The sequence below is a fragment of the Camelus bactrianus genome, chromosome 1, assembly GCF_048773025.1.
Source record: "Camelus bactrianus isolate YW-2024 breed Bactrian camel chromosome 1, ASM4877302v1, whole genome shotgun sequence".
NCBI classification, from domain to species: Eukaryota; Metazoa; Chordata; class Mammalia; order Artiodactyla; family Camelidae; genus Camelus; species Camelus bactrianus.
This window is the reverse complement of record NC_133539.1, coordinates 3,224,199-3,239,408: the sequence shown is the minus strand read 5'-3', so window position 1 is coordinate 3,239,408 and position 15,210 is coordinate 3,224,199. Positions and strand designations below refer to the sequence as shown.

At 48.1% G+C, this 15,210-nt stretch overlaps 1 protein-coding gene and 1 long non-coding RNA gene across 2 annotated transcripts in view; one reads left to right on the top strand and one right to left on the bottom strand.

Annotated features, from left to right (window-relative positions):
• The first annotated feature begins 403 nt into the window (after positions 1–403).
• Positions 404–15,210, top strand: part of ABCG1 (ATP binding cassette subfamily G member 1) — a 79,980-nt gene continuing 65,173 nt past the window's right edge. Inside the window, exons 1-2 of the mRNA XM_074349922.1 lie at positions 404–563; positions 1,298–1,358. Coding sequence (XP_074206023.1) covers positions 1,356–1,358 — 3 coding nt within the window. The 5' untranslated portion in view covers positions 404–563; positions 1,298–1,355. The remainder of the gene's footprint in view (positions 564–1,297; positions 1,359–15,210) is intronic.
• Positions 13,055–15,205, bottom strand: LOC141574497 (uncharacterized). Its single transcript, XR_012501487.1, has 4 exons — positions 14,920–15,205; positions 14,390–14,533; positions 13,843–13,971; positions 13,055–13,360 (listed from the first exon to the last, which is right to left on the bottom strand). It is a non-coding gene; the product is annotated as an uncharacterized LOC141574497 (long non-coding RNA).

Genomic DNA, 15,210 nt, shown 5'->3' with positions numbered 1-15,210 from the left:
TTCTTTACCTTCCAGAGTAAAAAATACTCTGTTTACCTTTATTATGATCCTGTAGACCTTGATGAATTTCAGTTTTTGCTGTAATTGTTTCCAATGTGTGTTACAAAAAAAAAAAAAAAAGAATTCCACCACGTTCACAAAGGCAAAATCTGTCATCTGATCAAACATGGGGAATGTCTAGATTTCACACCTGGTCAACCCGTGGACAGACGGGTAGTGGGAGCTCCTTTCTGCGCAGCAACCTGGGAGGGCACAGAAATGCCCTTTAGTAACCTACTCACTTCCTGTTTTGTGCAGCAGCCATTACCCTGGGCCAGACTGTTGCACACGTGATTGCATCATGCCTGTTTTACAGCACTTCTCCTTGTAACTCACAACAGAAACGGGATCACTCTCTGTGGTTTGGGGCTTCCGCGTGTCTGCTGTGGTGACAGCTGAAACCTGTCCTACATAAGGCAGGGGCTTCTTCCCTTCATTAATTGCCAAATAAATACACCTCGCCTCAGAAGGGTCTGTTCTGCAGCAGAAGGGCTCCTTGGGAAGTGCTTGTACCTAAGCTGTGGGTAAGTCACTGACAAAATGCATTTTAGTAAAAAAAAATTTTTTTAATATAAATATCCAGAGTAAATGTGACTAAGTAGATGTAGGTCAGGGGAGATAGACGCCATGCCTCCTAGGACAGTCAGCAAACAGGAATTTGTGATTTAAACTGATATGAAAAGTGTCTGTGGCTTCAGTCAGCCAGTCAACAAACATTGGAGGGCCTCCAGGGAGGCAGGTAAGCTGCCGTGAGAACCAGTCACAGCCTCCCCGGTCCTCTGGGTCTGCTCTGGGGGAAACAACAACAAATCTGTAAATCGGAAGGGCTGGGCATCAGCAAAAAGTAAGATGCCTTAATATATGTTCCCGTTGTACTGAGATGTCATTGGTATACAGCACGCTATTAGTTTAAGGTGAACAGCATGGTGAATTGATTATGTAGATTCTGTGAAGTGATGAGCACAGTAAGTCTGGTTAACATCCGTCGCCTCACATAGTTACGGATGTGCTTTCTTGTGATGAGAACTGTTAAAAGACTTACTGTCTCAGCAATGTTCACATATGCAATACAGTATCATTAACTCTAGCCACCGTGCTGTACTTTACATCCCCCGGACTTGCGTATCTTACAGCTGGGAGTTTTTACCTTTGTTCACCATATTGATGCCTTAATATTTGACACGAGATACTGTCACTCTGAGGTTGGTGACCTTGGAGTTTCTTTGTATATTTATCCACCCATTTTTTTTTCTTGCAGAACATCCCACACGGCAGTTCATCTTAGGAGGCAAAGAGGAATAAAGCCATTTGGCCAGATGGTAAGCAGAAAAAACAATGAAAGATGGAGGAACATGGAGGGTCAGGGTCTCCAGATGTGGAAAAAGTATTAGATGCATATGAGCCTCTCTCTCTTCACTCTCCTGGGCTCCCAGGTGCCTTAACTACCCCATCTTATTCAACCATCACGGTGGTACTCTTTTTATTCCCATTTTACTGATGCAGATGAAGGCTTTGAGAGGTTAGGAACTGGCCCAGCATCACAGAGGACCAGTGATGAGGTTGCCATCCCACCCACCACTGTCTGCGTGCAGATGCCTGGGTGTGCAGGCGTGTATGTGCACACACACATTTGCACACACACTCACAGAGTTCTAGCAAGAAAGAAGAGCATCGTCCCTTCTGTTCTCACCTTCGCAAGTTGACAATTGACAAAGGGTGGTCACAAACACTCCTGGCTCTGCATTGGTTGTCCGGTTCCGGGAGACCCGACACACTCTCCTCCTTGGTCCTCTCCCTCTTCATCTTCAAAGCCCCTGCACTCACTTCCTTGCTCCCACACTCCTCATAACATCTACTGTGCCTCACTCAGGATTGTTCTGTGATGTTTGTATTTTGAGAGAATTATAGCTGTAAGAAAGAACACAGATAGATTCCGTGGAAGCCTTCACCCTGTTTCCCCGAGCGGTTACACTTGCAAAACTGTGGCAGAGCCCCGCAGCTGGGATGCTGAACTCGGTCCAGCCCAGATACAGAGCATTTCAGGCCCGCGAGGGTCCCTCCTGCTGCCCCCTTACAGCCACACCCTCTATCCTTCCGCTCCATCCCCTCCTTGACTTCTGACAGTCACAAACCTCCTCCCCGTTTCTATAATTTTGTTGTTTCGAGAATGTTACATAAATGGAATCACACAGTATGCAACCTCTTGGGATCAGCTTTTCCATGAGAATTCTCTGGAGGTCCACCCAGGCTGTTGTGTGCATCGACAGTCCTTTCCTTTTCACCGCTGAGTAGCATTCCACGGTGTGGGTGGGCCCCATCCACCTGTTGAAGGACTTCTGGGCTGTCTGCAGATCTGGGCTGTTGCACATAAACCTGTCGTGAGCATTTGTGTACCGAGTTTTGTGAATGTAAGCCTTCGTTTCTCTGGGCTAGACGTCCAGGAGTACGACTGCGGGCTGAATGGCAGTTTCGTGCTCAGCTCTTGCAGAAACTACCGGGCTGCTTTCCAGGCTGGCTGTACCTCTCACATCCCACCAGCAAGGCGCGAGCGGTCCAGGTTATCTGCGCCCTCCAATTCGGTGGTCGTGCACTATTTTGTTTTTATTTTAGCCGTCCTAACAGTGAGCAGTGCCATCTGATTGCGGTTTTAACTTGCGTTCCTTTCATGGTTCATGCTGCTAAACTTCTCTTCACCTGCTTGTTTACTATCTGTATCTCTTTTTCTGTGAAATGTCCCTTCATGCCTTCTGCCCGTTTTCGGATTGGATTGCTTGGTGGTTTTCACCGTTGAGTTCTGAGAGGGCTTCACACGTTCCAGCCACTGGTCCTCTGTCGGACGTGAGGTTTGCACTTATTTTCTCCCCGTCTGTAGCTTGACTTCATCTTTCTAACAGCGCCTTTGTCCGAGGCAAGGTGGTTCATATTGATGCAGTCTCATTTATGAATGTCTCATTTCATGGACCATGCTTTTCATGTTCAGAAGCTCTTTGCCTGGCCCTAGATGCCATATTTTCTCCTACCTTTTTCCCTAAAAGATTTATGATGTTACACTTAGATCTGAGATGCATTTTGAGTTGACTTTCACACAAGGCACAAGGCTGAGGCCAGCTTCTTTTCCTTTTTGCCTGCTGATGTCCAACTGCTTTAGCATCATTTATGGAAAAAGCTGTTCTTCTTCCACTGAAGTGCTTTGAACCTATGTCAAAAGCAGTCAAGCGTATTCATGTGAGTCTAATTCCAGACTTTCCATTCTGTTCCGTTGATCTTTGTGTCTCTCCCTTTGCCAAACAGCCTGGATTACTGGAGCCATAAGTAGTCTTGAAATCAGGTAGACTAATTTCCCCCTACTTTCTTCTTCTTTCATAAAATTGTTTTAACTATTCTAATTCCTTTGCCCTACTAAAACTTTTAGACTACTCTTGTTTATGTCTACAGAAAAAACTTGTTGGGATTTTGATAGGAATTGCATCAAACCTGTATATCAATCTGGAAATAATTGACATCTTTACCATGTTAATTCTTCCAAATCCATAAACATGACTTGTCTCTCCACTTTTAAAGGTTTTCTCTGATCTCTTCCATCAGCACATTGTAGTTGTTAGTATACAGACCCTACACATGTTTTTGTTGGGTCTGTACCCAAGTATTTACTTTTGTTTGAGCAATTGTATATGATACACTATTTTAGAGTTTGGTGTCCGTAAGTTCATTGCTAGGATATAGACATAAAATTTATTTTTGTAGGTTTACCTTGCATCCTGTGACCTTGCTGGCCTCACTTACTGCTTTAGGATTGTTTTTGTTGATTCCTTGGAATTTCCTTGGAAGACAAGGATGCCATTTGCAGCTGGAGACAGTTCTGTTTTTCCCTTTCAAGTCTGTGTGCCTGTTACTCCTTTTACCTTCCACGCAGGTTAGAATTTCCAGCGCTTTGTTGAGTAAGAGTGGTGAAAGCAGATATCTTTGCATTATTCTTGCTCTTAAAGGGGCAGCATTCAGTCTGTCACCACTAATTAGAATGTTAGCTGTAGCTTTCTTGAAGCTGTTCTCTATCAGGTTGAGGAAGTTGCCCTCAATTCCTGTTTTTCTGATAGTTTTTTTTTTTAAATCGTGAATAGGTGTTGAAATTGTCCCGTGTTTTTTAATGCATCAAATGACATGAGCATGTGATTTTCCTTCTTTAGTCTGTCACTACGATGCACGACATGAAGCAGTTTCAAATATTGAACCACCTTGGCCTGCCTGCAGTAAACCCCCCTTGAACACAGTGCATAAGTTTCAAATTACATTGCGGAATTCTGTTTGCTGATATTTTGTTAAGGATTTTTGCATCTATATTTATGAGGGGTTTTGGTCTGTATTTCCTTTTTTTCATACTATCATTGTCTGGGACCAAGGGAATACCAGCCAAATTAAATCAATTGGGAAGAATTCCTTCCTAAACCATCTGGGCTTGGAGAGTTCTACATTGGGAGCTTTAAAATTATGAATTCAATTTCCTTAATAGGTAAAGGGCTATTCAAATAACCTATTTTTAATATTATTATTTGCAGAGGGTAATTAGGTTTATTTATTTATTTATTTATTTATGTTTAATGGAGGTACTGCGGATTGAACTCAGGACCTCATCACGCTAAGCACACACTCTACCCCTGAGCTCTACCTTCCCCCCAACTCAAATACCGTATTTCATATTCAGTGAATTGCAGGGAGTTTTAGGAATCCAAGTTGTCAAAATTATGTGTGTAGAGTCATTTGTTTTGTTCCCTGACCGTTCTTTGGACGTCTGTGGGGTCTGTAATGATACCCCTGCTCCCCCCAACTTTAACGTTGGTAATTTGTGCCCTCTCTTTTTTCTTTGTCAGTCTTGCTGGAGGTTTGTCAATTTTATTGATCATTTCTAAGAACCAGCTTTGTGTTTCATTGATTTTCTTTAATGTTCTTCTATTTTTAATTTGATTTATTTCTGCTTTTATCTTTATTATTTTCTTTTGGCTAATTTGGTTCTTCTTTTCCTGCATTCCTGAGGTGGGAGTTTATGTGATTGATCTGAGACTTTTCCTCATCTCCAGTTTACATGCCTTTTTAGTGCTGCAGATTTCCCTCTTTGCACTGCTGTAGCTGTGTCCCACAAAGGCTGGTATGTGTGCTTTCATTTCAACTCAGTTAACTGTAATTTGCACTGCCCTCAAGATCCCCTCCTCGGATTATTTCAGAATGTGTTGTTGTAGATTTGCAGTGTTCAGGGATTGTCCTATTGTCTTCCTGTTACTGATTCTTAGTGTGGTTACATTCGGGTCAGAGAGCACATGCTGTATAATTTCAGTTCTTTTAAGTTTGTTGAGATTTGTCTTACGGCCCAGGATACAGTCTATCTTTGTGTATGTTCCATGAACATTTGAAGAGAATGTGCATCTCCCGTCGTTGGATGGAGTGCTCTGTCAGTGCTGACTGGGTCCTGCTGGAACAGTGCTGCTGGGTTTCTGTCCAGCTGTTCCAGCAAGTATCAGGGGAGAGGTGTTGAAGCATCTGTCAGGCTTTGCTTCACATGTTTTATAGCTCTGTTGTGTGGTTCATACACACTTAGAACTGTTATGTTTTCATGGTGATTGGTCCTCTTGTCGTTATACAACATCCCTTTCTATCTGTGGTCATTTTCTTCACCCGAAGTCTACTTTATCTGACATTTATGTAGCCCCTTCCCCGATTTCTTTAACGTTTGTATGATATGCCATTTCCATCTTTTTATTTTCAAGCTGCCTATACCATAGGCATGTCTGAATTTCTTACAGACATTATGTAGTTGGGTTGTTTTTAATCCGCTCGGCCAATCTCTCTGTTTTTTAATTGGTGTAGTCCATTTACAGTTAACGTAAGTATTGACGTGGGGGGCCTGAGTATGCACTTAATCTTTTGTTTTCCCTGTGTTCTCTGTTTTTCATCTCCCTGTTTGTTTGTTTGTTTGTTTGTTTTCCTGCTCATATTTTTATTATCTTTATAACTCCTTCTTGGGAATTACTTGAATATTGTTCAGAATTCCATTTTGATTTATCTATAGTGTTTTTTATATTTTTATTGAAGTATAGTCAGTTTACAATGTTGTGTTATGTGTGGTGTTTTGAATGCATCTCTTTGGGTAGATATTTAATGGTTTCTCTAGGTCTGTTATTACATAAGCACGATTTATCAGTCTACTGATGTCATAGTTTTATAAGTTTGAGTGCCATGTAGAAACTTCATCTCCCTTTATATCTCTTTGGCCTCCTTTGTTTATAATATAATTGTCTTAAATATTTACATACATTTAGAAGCACATCAGATAGTATTACAATTTTTGCTTGTGTCATCAAACAAAATTTGGAAAATTCAATGGCAAAAGGAAAGTCTATTCATTTATGCACATTTTTACTTAGTGTTTTTTCTTCCTTCTTGATGTGCAGTTTCCTTATTTTCTTTATGTTTAAAGAACTTCCTTTATGCATTCTTTTGCGGTATGTCTCCTGGTGACAAATTCTGTCAGTTTTCCTTTGTCTGAAAGTGTCTTGATTTCCCTTCATTCCTGGATAGTTTTTCTGGATATATAAATCTGGGTTGGCAGGTTTTTGTTTTTGTTTTTCAACAAGTGAAAAGTGTTCTGCTAACTCTTTCTGGCCTCTGCTGTTTCTGATGAAAAATGCACTGTCATTTTAATTACTTTTCCTCTCCAGGTAAGATGCCACATCTCTCTCACTGCCTTCATGATCTCTTCTCTGTCTCTAGTTTTCAGAAGTTTGATTGTGGTGTGTCTCGGTGTAGACTGCTTTAGGTTCACCATGTTTGCAGTTTGCTTGACTTCTTGAATCTGTAGATTTCTGTCTTTTGCCAAATTGGGGGAATTTCTAGCCATTATGCTTTGGAGTCCCCGCTTCTGTGGCTGCTAGACCCTCTGCCGTAGTCCCGCGGGCCCCAGGCTCTGGTCATTGCTTGCACACCCTGTTTTCTTTACGTTGTTCAGACTGGGTGATCTCTGTTGTTCTATTTTCCAGTTCACTGATTCTTTCCTTTCCCCCCTCCATTCTGCTGTTGAGCTCATCCACTGAGTTTTTCATTTTGGTTATTGCATTTTTCAGTTCTAAAATTTCCATTTTCTTCTTTACATCTTCTATTTCTTTGCTGAGGCTTTCTATGTTTTCATTTATTTCAAGTGTGTTCCTAATGGCTCACTAAAGCACTTTTATATGACTGTTTTAAATCTTTGTTAGTTAATTGTGGCATTTTTGTCATCGTGGTATCGGCGTCTATTGATTGGCTTTTTTTTCATTTGAATTGTGCTTTTCTCAGTTCTTGGATGATGAGTGGTTTTTGATGGAAACCTAGATGTTTTCTGTATTATGTCAGGAGGCATTAGATCTTATTTGAGCCTTCTGTTTTAGCTGACTTCTGCCATCACTCAGGCAGGGGAAGGGGGAGGAGCACTGCTTCATCGCTGCCAAGCAAAGGTAGAAGTCCCGGTTCTCTGCTCAGCCTCTGCTGGCATCCAGGGGAGGGGCTTCTCGTTACTGCTGGGAGGGGTGGGAGTCCCGGCGCCCCCCGTGCCTCCCTGGCGGGGAGAGGTAGGGGACCTTACTACTGCTCCCCACACACTCTCCATTGGCATCGTGGTCTGTGGGCAGTAGTGTTCTCATTACCACTGGGTGCTGGTGAAAGTCCAGACTCTGCTGGTTCTCCTCTGCCATCACCCCCACGAGGAAGAGAAAGGCTCCTTATTCCTGCCCACAGTGGGCAGACCCCGACCCCCGTTTGGTCGTCTTGGCATCACTTTGACAGGGGGTGACTGGGGGGGGGGCAGGCTTTGGAGCCTCACTGCAGCCCGAGGAGAGCAGCAGTCTAGGCTCCCCCTCCGTCTCCACTGGGGTGGGTGGGGTGCGAAGCCTGCCGGGTGATGTTTAGCTGGAGCAGTGAGCAGTGACCATCTACACATTTTCTACGGCGCTAGGTTGCTCCTTTTCTGTTCCTGTGGTTAGAGACAGTCTTTCGTGGGAGCTTTTTTGTTTGTGCCCTTTGGCATTTCCAGGTTGTTGGTTTCTTCATAGGAAAGTATGGGATATATGTGGCCAAAAGAAAACCCAGGGACCTCACCACAGCGTGCTTCCTGGGGTCCCAGGGCCCCTGGCCGGTCCGCCTTGACCTCCTCAGCTCCCAGAGTCCCCTCATGCTTGTTTTGGGTGCTGTCCGGAGCCTTCAGCTGTGCCAGGCGGAGAAGAGAGAAGAGCAGCTTCGCCCCGTCTCCCTGCCAGCCTGCCCAGGACTTTGAAAGGACTGAACTTGGGCTTCCTGTCCCTATCCAAAATAGGTTTGGCCTATTCTCAACTAATATTTGGCAGCTGTTAAAAAAAAAAGTGGAAAATGTGCCCAGCAGGGGTCAGGAGACCTAGGCCCTGGCCTGGGCCTTGTAGCTCTGGGCAGGTTTCAAACCTCGTGGAGCCTCCATCTCTTTATTTCCAGGGGCAGGATAATTTGCTGAGATAATCTGAAACTGATTTCCCTGCTCTAGCTATTTCCCTCTCTCTTTCCTTAAAAAGCAGCCAAGACTTTTTTTTTTTTTTTTTTTAATTAAATTGATTTTCTCTCGCCTTGGGGGCTTTTGAGTTGCAGGGTTCTTTCCAGAAGTTTCTAAGTGTGCGCAAGAGAATCTCCCTAACCAGACTTTTGCTTTCAAAAGCTGAGGCTCAACAAGGTGATGGCCAAGTCTTCCTGGAGGGGAGGGGATGGAACTGGGCTCTGGAGGACAGAGGCAGGAGGTGGAGGAACAGTTTCCCAGGCCTGGAGAGGGGAGAGGTCGGGGTGCAGATCCCAGGAGAGCTCAGGTGTCCCAGGGAAGCAGGAGGACTTTTGCCGGGTGACCAGGGTGCTGAGCACACTGGACCTGAGTTGTGACCTTTGGAGCCATGGAGAGCTTCGGAGCTCTGGGCTCCAGCGGGCCTGGTGTGGAGGCACTGCCTTCCAGGGACCAGAGGCAGATGATCTGACTGAGAGGAGAAACAGAATGTGGTCTCTCTTGCCCCTGGGGCTTGGGTGTCAAATTCACACGTCTTCCGGTGGTGCTACTGCCATCCTACCCTGCAGGGGCGTTCTGAGCATCACTGGGTGTAACGCACATTACAGCACTTTTCAAACCATTGGCTGGAGTGTTCTGATGGCTCTGGGTCGGGGTTGTATTGTAGGACTGTGGTGATTGACAGAGAGTCGGGGAGGGCAGCTCCTCAGAGGAAAGTGGGTGCCCAGTGGCCCAGGGCTACCAGCTGTGTCCCAGCTGGGACCTCTGAGGCAGCGACGGGGGCTTTTATTTACGTGTGGGAAGGAGGGCTGCAGTAATTTTCCGGTGTCCGCCTCTGAGACTTGTCTCCTAATCTTCAGCTTTGAAGGTCATCTCATCGCCAGATGTTATTTCCTATTTCTTCATTTATGGAAATGATTTCCCAGCTCTTTCCCCCATTCCTTGTTCCATGCTCGAGGAAGGAAACAAGAAACTGTTTGCAATAGTTAACTGGCCTCTTGCTAACTCAGCTCATGAAATACTGACTTGTGTTTTTCTTTCCCTGAAGACATCCCTCATTAATCTCCAGGTCCCTCTGACCTTCTGGGCTCTTCCCTCTGCTTCCCTCCACCCTGCACCCCACTCTCAGCTCTGAAGTCCTGCTCTGCTCCCACCTCCCGCATGCTGGGGAAAGAGGGGCTCCTCTCTAGGACTGGGTTGGCTCCCGCATGTGATGGGGGCGTGCATCTGGACATTGGAGACAGACACTGTGGGGTCAGGAGGGCCAGCAAGAGAGGAGTCAAGCAAACCATAGAGAGGAAAATGATGTTGCTTTAAAATACACTGATCTACAGAGAGTCCTCATTTGGTGCGTGGCCTCACCCTGGGCTATCAGCCTCCCTGCAGACTAGGTCTCTGCTTCTGCTCCTTTTCCGTCCTTTCCCGTCAAGAGCTAAGCCATGGTCCTCTCTGCACCTGTTCTCGCCTCTTGAGGTTCTTACTTTCTCTTCCTCTCCTTCATTCCTGCCTTCCTCTTTCCCTCCCACCTCCTCCTTCTGTCTCTTTCTCTCTCTCTCTCTTCCTTTTAAAAAGTGGAGGCAGTGGCTCCTACATGAACAGAGGTAGAAAGGGCCCCGTCACCGCTAATTCTCTGCTGACCCAAGTGGAAGAGTCAGAGACGCCGAGAAGGCAGGGACCGTGACCAGAAGGCGGGTCTCCAGCCCAGCCAAGGGCAAGGCTCTGACAGGGATGCTATGCTGTCAGGGGCCTAGGGACCCAATGGGCACAGGGCTCCTCCCTCTCCTCCTCGCCTCCCAGGAGCCCCCACCACATGTCCCACCACCATCAGCCTGGGGAAGAGACATGCCCCTCTTTCCTTTTGGCTGTTGCAACACCAGATTCTGCTTTTATTTCATAGAAAATGTTAACTTTCAGAATCAGAGCTTTGGGTTGTAAAAAGCCAGCCAACAAACAACTCCCTATGCCACCTCTCCAAGATCAAGTTTGGTTGAGGCTTCAGGGAAGGAAATTCCATCAACCCTCAAATTGCTGGAGTGCAGGCATCGATGTGGCGAGAAGGGAACTGGGGACAGGGGCAGGGGACCAGGCTTCTGTAGTCTTTTGTTTTCCTCCATGCACTGGTGGCGCACCAAATGTGGGAGATGTTCCCCTGGGGAACACTGCAGGGCAGGCACCTTCCCACACTGGGGGCTTCGTGCACGCTACAAACAGCTGGGGTGGGGCAGCCAGGGGGTCGGGGGTGGGAGCTACCGACCAATAGCTGAGGAGCCCAGACAGAGCCCTTTTGCAGGCACTCTGGGGCTGGGGATCCATCAGTGGATGGACTTTCCTGTCTGCGTGGAGCTTACAGTCTAGAGGGGAGTGGTGGGCAGTCAGCACAACCAATAGTAAATTAATCCTGTGATGCACAGACCACAAGGAGGCGTAGCATCAGGGGTGAGGCGGTTTGGTGGGGGTGCAGTTGCAGATATCAGGTCCCCAGGGCAGGACACTTGAAGGGCTGACTCCTAAAGGGCAGGACTGCAGTAGAGCAGAGGCCCGGGTGTCACCAGCTTGCCTCTGGCGGACCCTGCCTTGAACTGCACAGCGAGAGCGCCTCTGACTTAGACCAGGAATAATTTCTAGAATATCTTAAGCTCGTGGAACAAGTTTAAATGTATCCAACTTAGATAAGAACTTCAGCTTTCGAATCTTTCCCCATTACTGTCTGACCACACTTGAGGGCTGAGTTTCCCCGGTTCTGGCCACCCCAGGTCCCCAGTGTTGAGGCCAGATTCCAGCACGGCAGGGATTTCTGAGGGTCTGTTGAAGGCATGGCTGAAATCATAGGTCTTGGAAGAAAAATGAAGTTCAAGTTGGTGTAGCTCTGTAGTTGAGCTGAAGAAAGTCAGCTAGGCAGGGTCCACACAACATTAATTCAGAGCTGGCCACCCTGTCATCAAAGAAGGCTCAAGGTCAAATTATTGAAAGCTAGATCATCCAAATGTGAAGACAACTGTGTTCATTAGATTTCTTCCTAGCCAGCTGGGAGTGGGGAGGCCAGGATGCCATGGTTGATGTCCCCAAGTGTTTCTCTGGAGGGATCCAGAGATCTTCTGTTCCTGACCTCCACGGGTGGGACAATCCAAGTTGCCAAGCCAGCCTCAACCTTTGTCACCAGCTCCCTGCAGAAGTACACCTGGGTCAAGCCACAGGCCCTCCACAAGCCCACTGGACATCTGATTTACCCATACGCCCACTCCCCTCACCAGGTACCAAGAACAGAAATCTTTGTACCAGAGACCAAGTCCTCAAGGTGGCCTCTTCCTCTCATTTCCCAGCCTTAGGAGCTGGACGTCTGGAAGAGAGAAGCTGGGTACTCCTTGAAATGGAATTTGGGGGATAAAGTGCAAACCAGGCAGCTGAAACTACAAACTTACAAGAAAAGTGAGTTTAGTCGGCTGCTCATTGAGTCCATTGTCCCCAGGACATCAGGTAGTTGGCTCTGCAGCCGGGAGCATGTCCTTACCAATGATTTGAGCGGAGCCTGGGAGAAGATGCCATTAGCAAGGGGAGGGAATACTTTGAATAGGTGGCAGACCCCAAGCTTCACAGGGGACACTGAGAAGACAGAAGTCATGCAGAGAAAGGCAGGCGAGAAGAAGCACCATCTTCTACAGAATGATGTCGGAGGGACCAGGAATGTCTGGTCCAAGGACGCAAAGCCTGGGGAGAAGTATGGAGCCATGACTGAGTAGCTCAAGGCCTACTGTGCTCACTGATGCTGGGCGGTAGAACACAGGGCACTCGGGGTGACAGGGAGTCCCATTAGGCACAGGGACCGCCTGCTAGCGATGACAACTACTTAGCGGTGCGGGCTGCTTGTTGAGGCAGGAGGTGTCTTCCCACCTGATGTCCCCAAGCCCAGCCTGGCCCACCTGTCAGTGATGTCTCAGCAGAGATTCCTGCTGGGGTTGAGGTGTGAACTGGACAGTCCTGTGATGAGCTCCCCTTACATTTGCCTGATTGGCTCCCATACTTGAGCTCAGAGTTCCCCAAAATGGCCTTGATGAAGCACCCATGTCCCAGTCTTTCCAGATGGGTCCACTGGGGCTGCCATCCCCTTTGGCCTGTTTGGCCCATGGAACTCAAGTCAGGCCAGTCAGTCTTCGGTTTCCCCCACGGGGCATAGTGGCTGGTTGTCAGCTGATGAAGCCAAGTCCCCTAAACCTGAGGTTCCTGACCGAATTTATGATTTATCTCTCCACCCAGACCTGTACGCCCTTTCCTGTCCCCCCCGTCCTCAGTCCTGTCCTCAATCCTGTAGTAGCAAGGACTGAAGACACAGAATGGTGCTTGGCCCTGGCAAGTCTGAAACCAGTACACCTCGAGGCTTCCTGTTACCTTGGACAATACATGACCTATAGCTTCAGCCAGTTGGAGCTGGGTTTCTTTTTTTTTTTTTAAACATTTTTTTATTGAGTTATAGTCATTTTACAATGTTGTGTCAAATGTCAGTGTAGAGCACAATTTTTCAGTTATACATTAACATACATATATTCATTGTCACATTTTTTTTCACTGTGGAGCTGGGTTTCCGTCACTTACAACCAAAAGTCCCAATGGCAATGCCACAGAGCTCACCTTCTCGGCTATTTGCCTATTCTCGGATTTGGCACAAAAGGGATAACATTAGTAAGGGTTAGAACTGGGGTGCTAGCTGTGGACCATGCACGTGTTTCCCATGTAGCTGAGATGATTATTGCCCCAATGTACAGGTGTATCCGTGAGGATGCTTTCCGTGGCCTGTAACAGAAAAGCCAGCAGCTCAAGCCACACCAACAAGGACTACTTTATCCCTGTCTGCCCTCTCTGGCTTCATCCTCAGCCTCTACATACTATCCCCTGGGCCGTTCCTAGGAGCCTGGCAAGCATCACCTTACACTTCTAGTTCCCGACCAACCACTGACCAAATCACATGACGTAGAACTGGGGGGTGGGGAGAGGGTCCCAGAAGGAAGTTGTCAACTAATTCTTAGCAGTGGGGAGAATGGATATTGGGTGCAGAATAGACACTACAGCATCAGAACCACAAAGGCTCGTCATTCGCCCTTGCTGCAGAGCTGCAGGGCCCAGCCACATTCTCACGGGCCCCTCCCCAGCCCTGTTCTGCGCTTTCCTCCCCCTGCTTTTTGTCCTGTCTGCCCCCCGGCGTAAGAGGTAGGGTGCAGGGCTGGCCGCCTATCCCGGGCCCCAGAGACGGGCCACCTTTCTCTCTGTCTTTTCACCTGAACTTTCCCAGGAAGGCTTGTGGATTTGAATCCTCTTTGCAGAACATTCGGAGTTCGTTGGCCTCCCTGTTCAGCACATTTAAGGCACCACACAGCCTGGTGAGCCCACCATGTGGAGCGTGGCCCCTGGAAATACAGCAGTCAGAGTTCCTTCCTCACAGTCAACAGTGGAGCAGAGGTGCACAGGCTCCACAAGTGAAACCGTGCAGACAAAGGCAGGGCTCTCCCCGCCTTGAACTCATACATTATACCGCCTTTCTCCCCTTTGATTTGAGGCCAGAATTTGGCTATGGTCATCAGAGCTGGCGTATGAAGGCCCCCTGCCTGACATGAAGTCATGCTCCCTTCTAGGTGAGGAGAAAGACAGGGACTTTGCATATCTGAGGGGTACAAAGGAGGGGTGACCAGGTGTGCTGAAGGTGGGAAGACGTGCATTCCTGGCTGCGGTCCCCACACCCAAACCACTGAACGAAAGCACTAGCCTCTGAGATTGGGAGTAAGGAATGTCTTATCACCATGGTTACCAAGAAGTGGTCCCACTTACATATAATAAGGGCTTTAGCAGACGCCAGGCCATCTGATATTCCTGTCTGGGGCCAAATGAAAGGGTGCCCAGACTCATTCCTTATGAAGTTACGTGAACACAGCTCTGGGCCAGGTGCTGGGCCAGGTACTGGAAACCTTACATCTGCAACAACAAAAAGAAAGCTTTTCTTTTTTTGTTGGGGTGGAGGTGGGAGCTGGGGGAGGACAGAGGCCTGGGCATCTTCACCCAGCACCCCTTTGTTACCCAGCACTTAGCTCCGCGGCAGGCACACGGCGATGTTGCATGAGTGAGTGAGTGCGTTGCCTCAGTGTGGGAGGCCACCCCAGATATGGAGCTGCAGTGGGGTGGGGGGCGTTAGGGCGGCCATCTCTTTTTTAGTGCTTATGCTCCTGCCTGGCAGGGAGCTGCCCAACAATACAAAAAGAAAAGAGAATCCCCTTGCCCTCCACCCTCCATTCCCAGGCGCCTCCTCTGACCCTACTGGCACAGCACTGCAGGTTTTAAGGTGGCAGTCCTAGTGGGGGAACCTTGCTGCCTGTCGAGGGCCCAGGGCCGCCGCGCCAGCCGCCTTGAGTTTCTGAGCTCCGAGGCTGGGAGGATCCACTGCAGCTGCCTGGACAGAGCCGCCGGCGGCTGGGGAACCGGGTTGTCCGGAGCTGGGCCAGCCGACCCCCTGCAGGAGCAAAACAAGAGCACGCGCACCTGCCGGCCCCGCCCCGCCCCTGCCAGCCCCGCCCCGCCCCGCCCACCCTGCGCGCCTGCCAATCGCGGGTCGCGAGCGGGCCGTGGGCGGGGCCTGCGCGGGCAGGTCGTGGGCG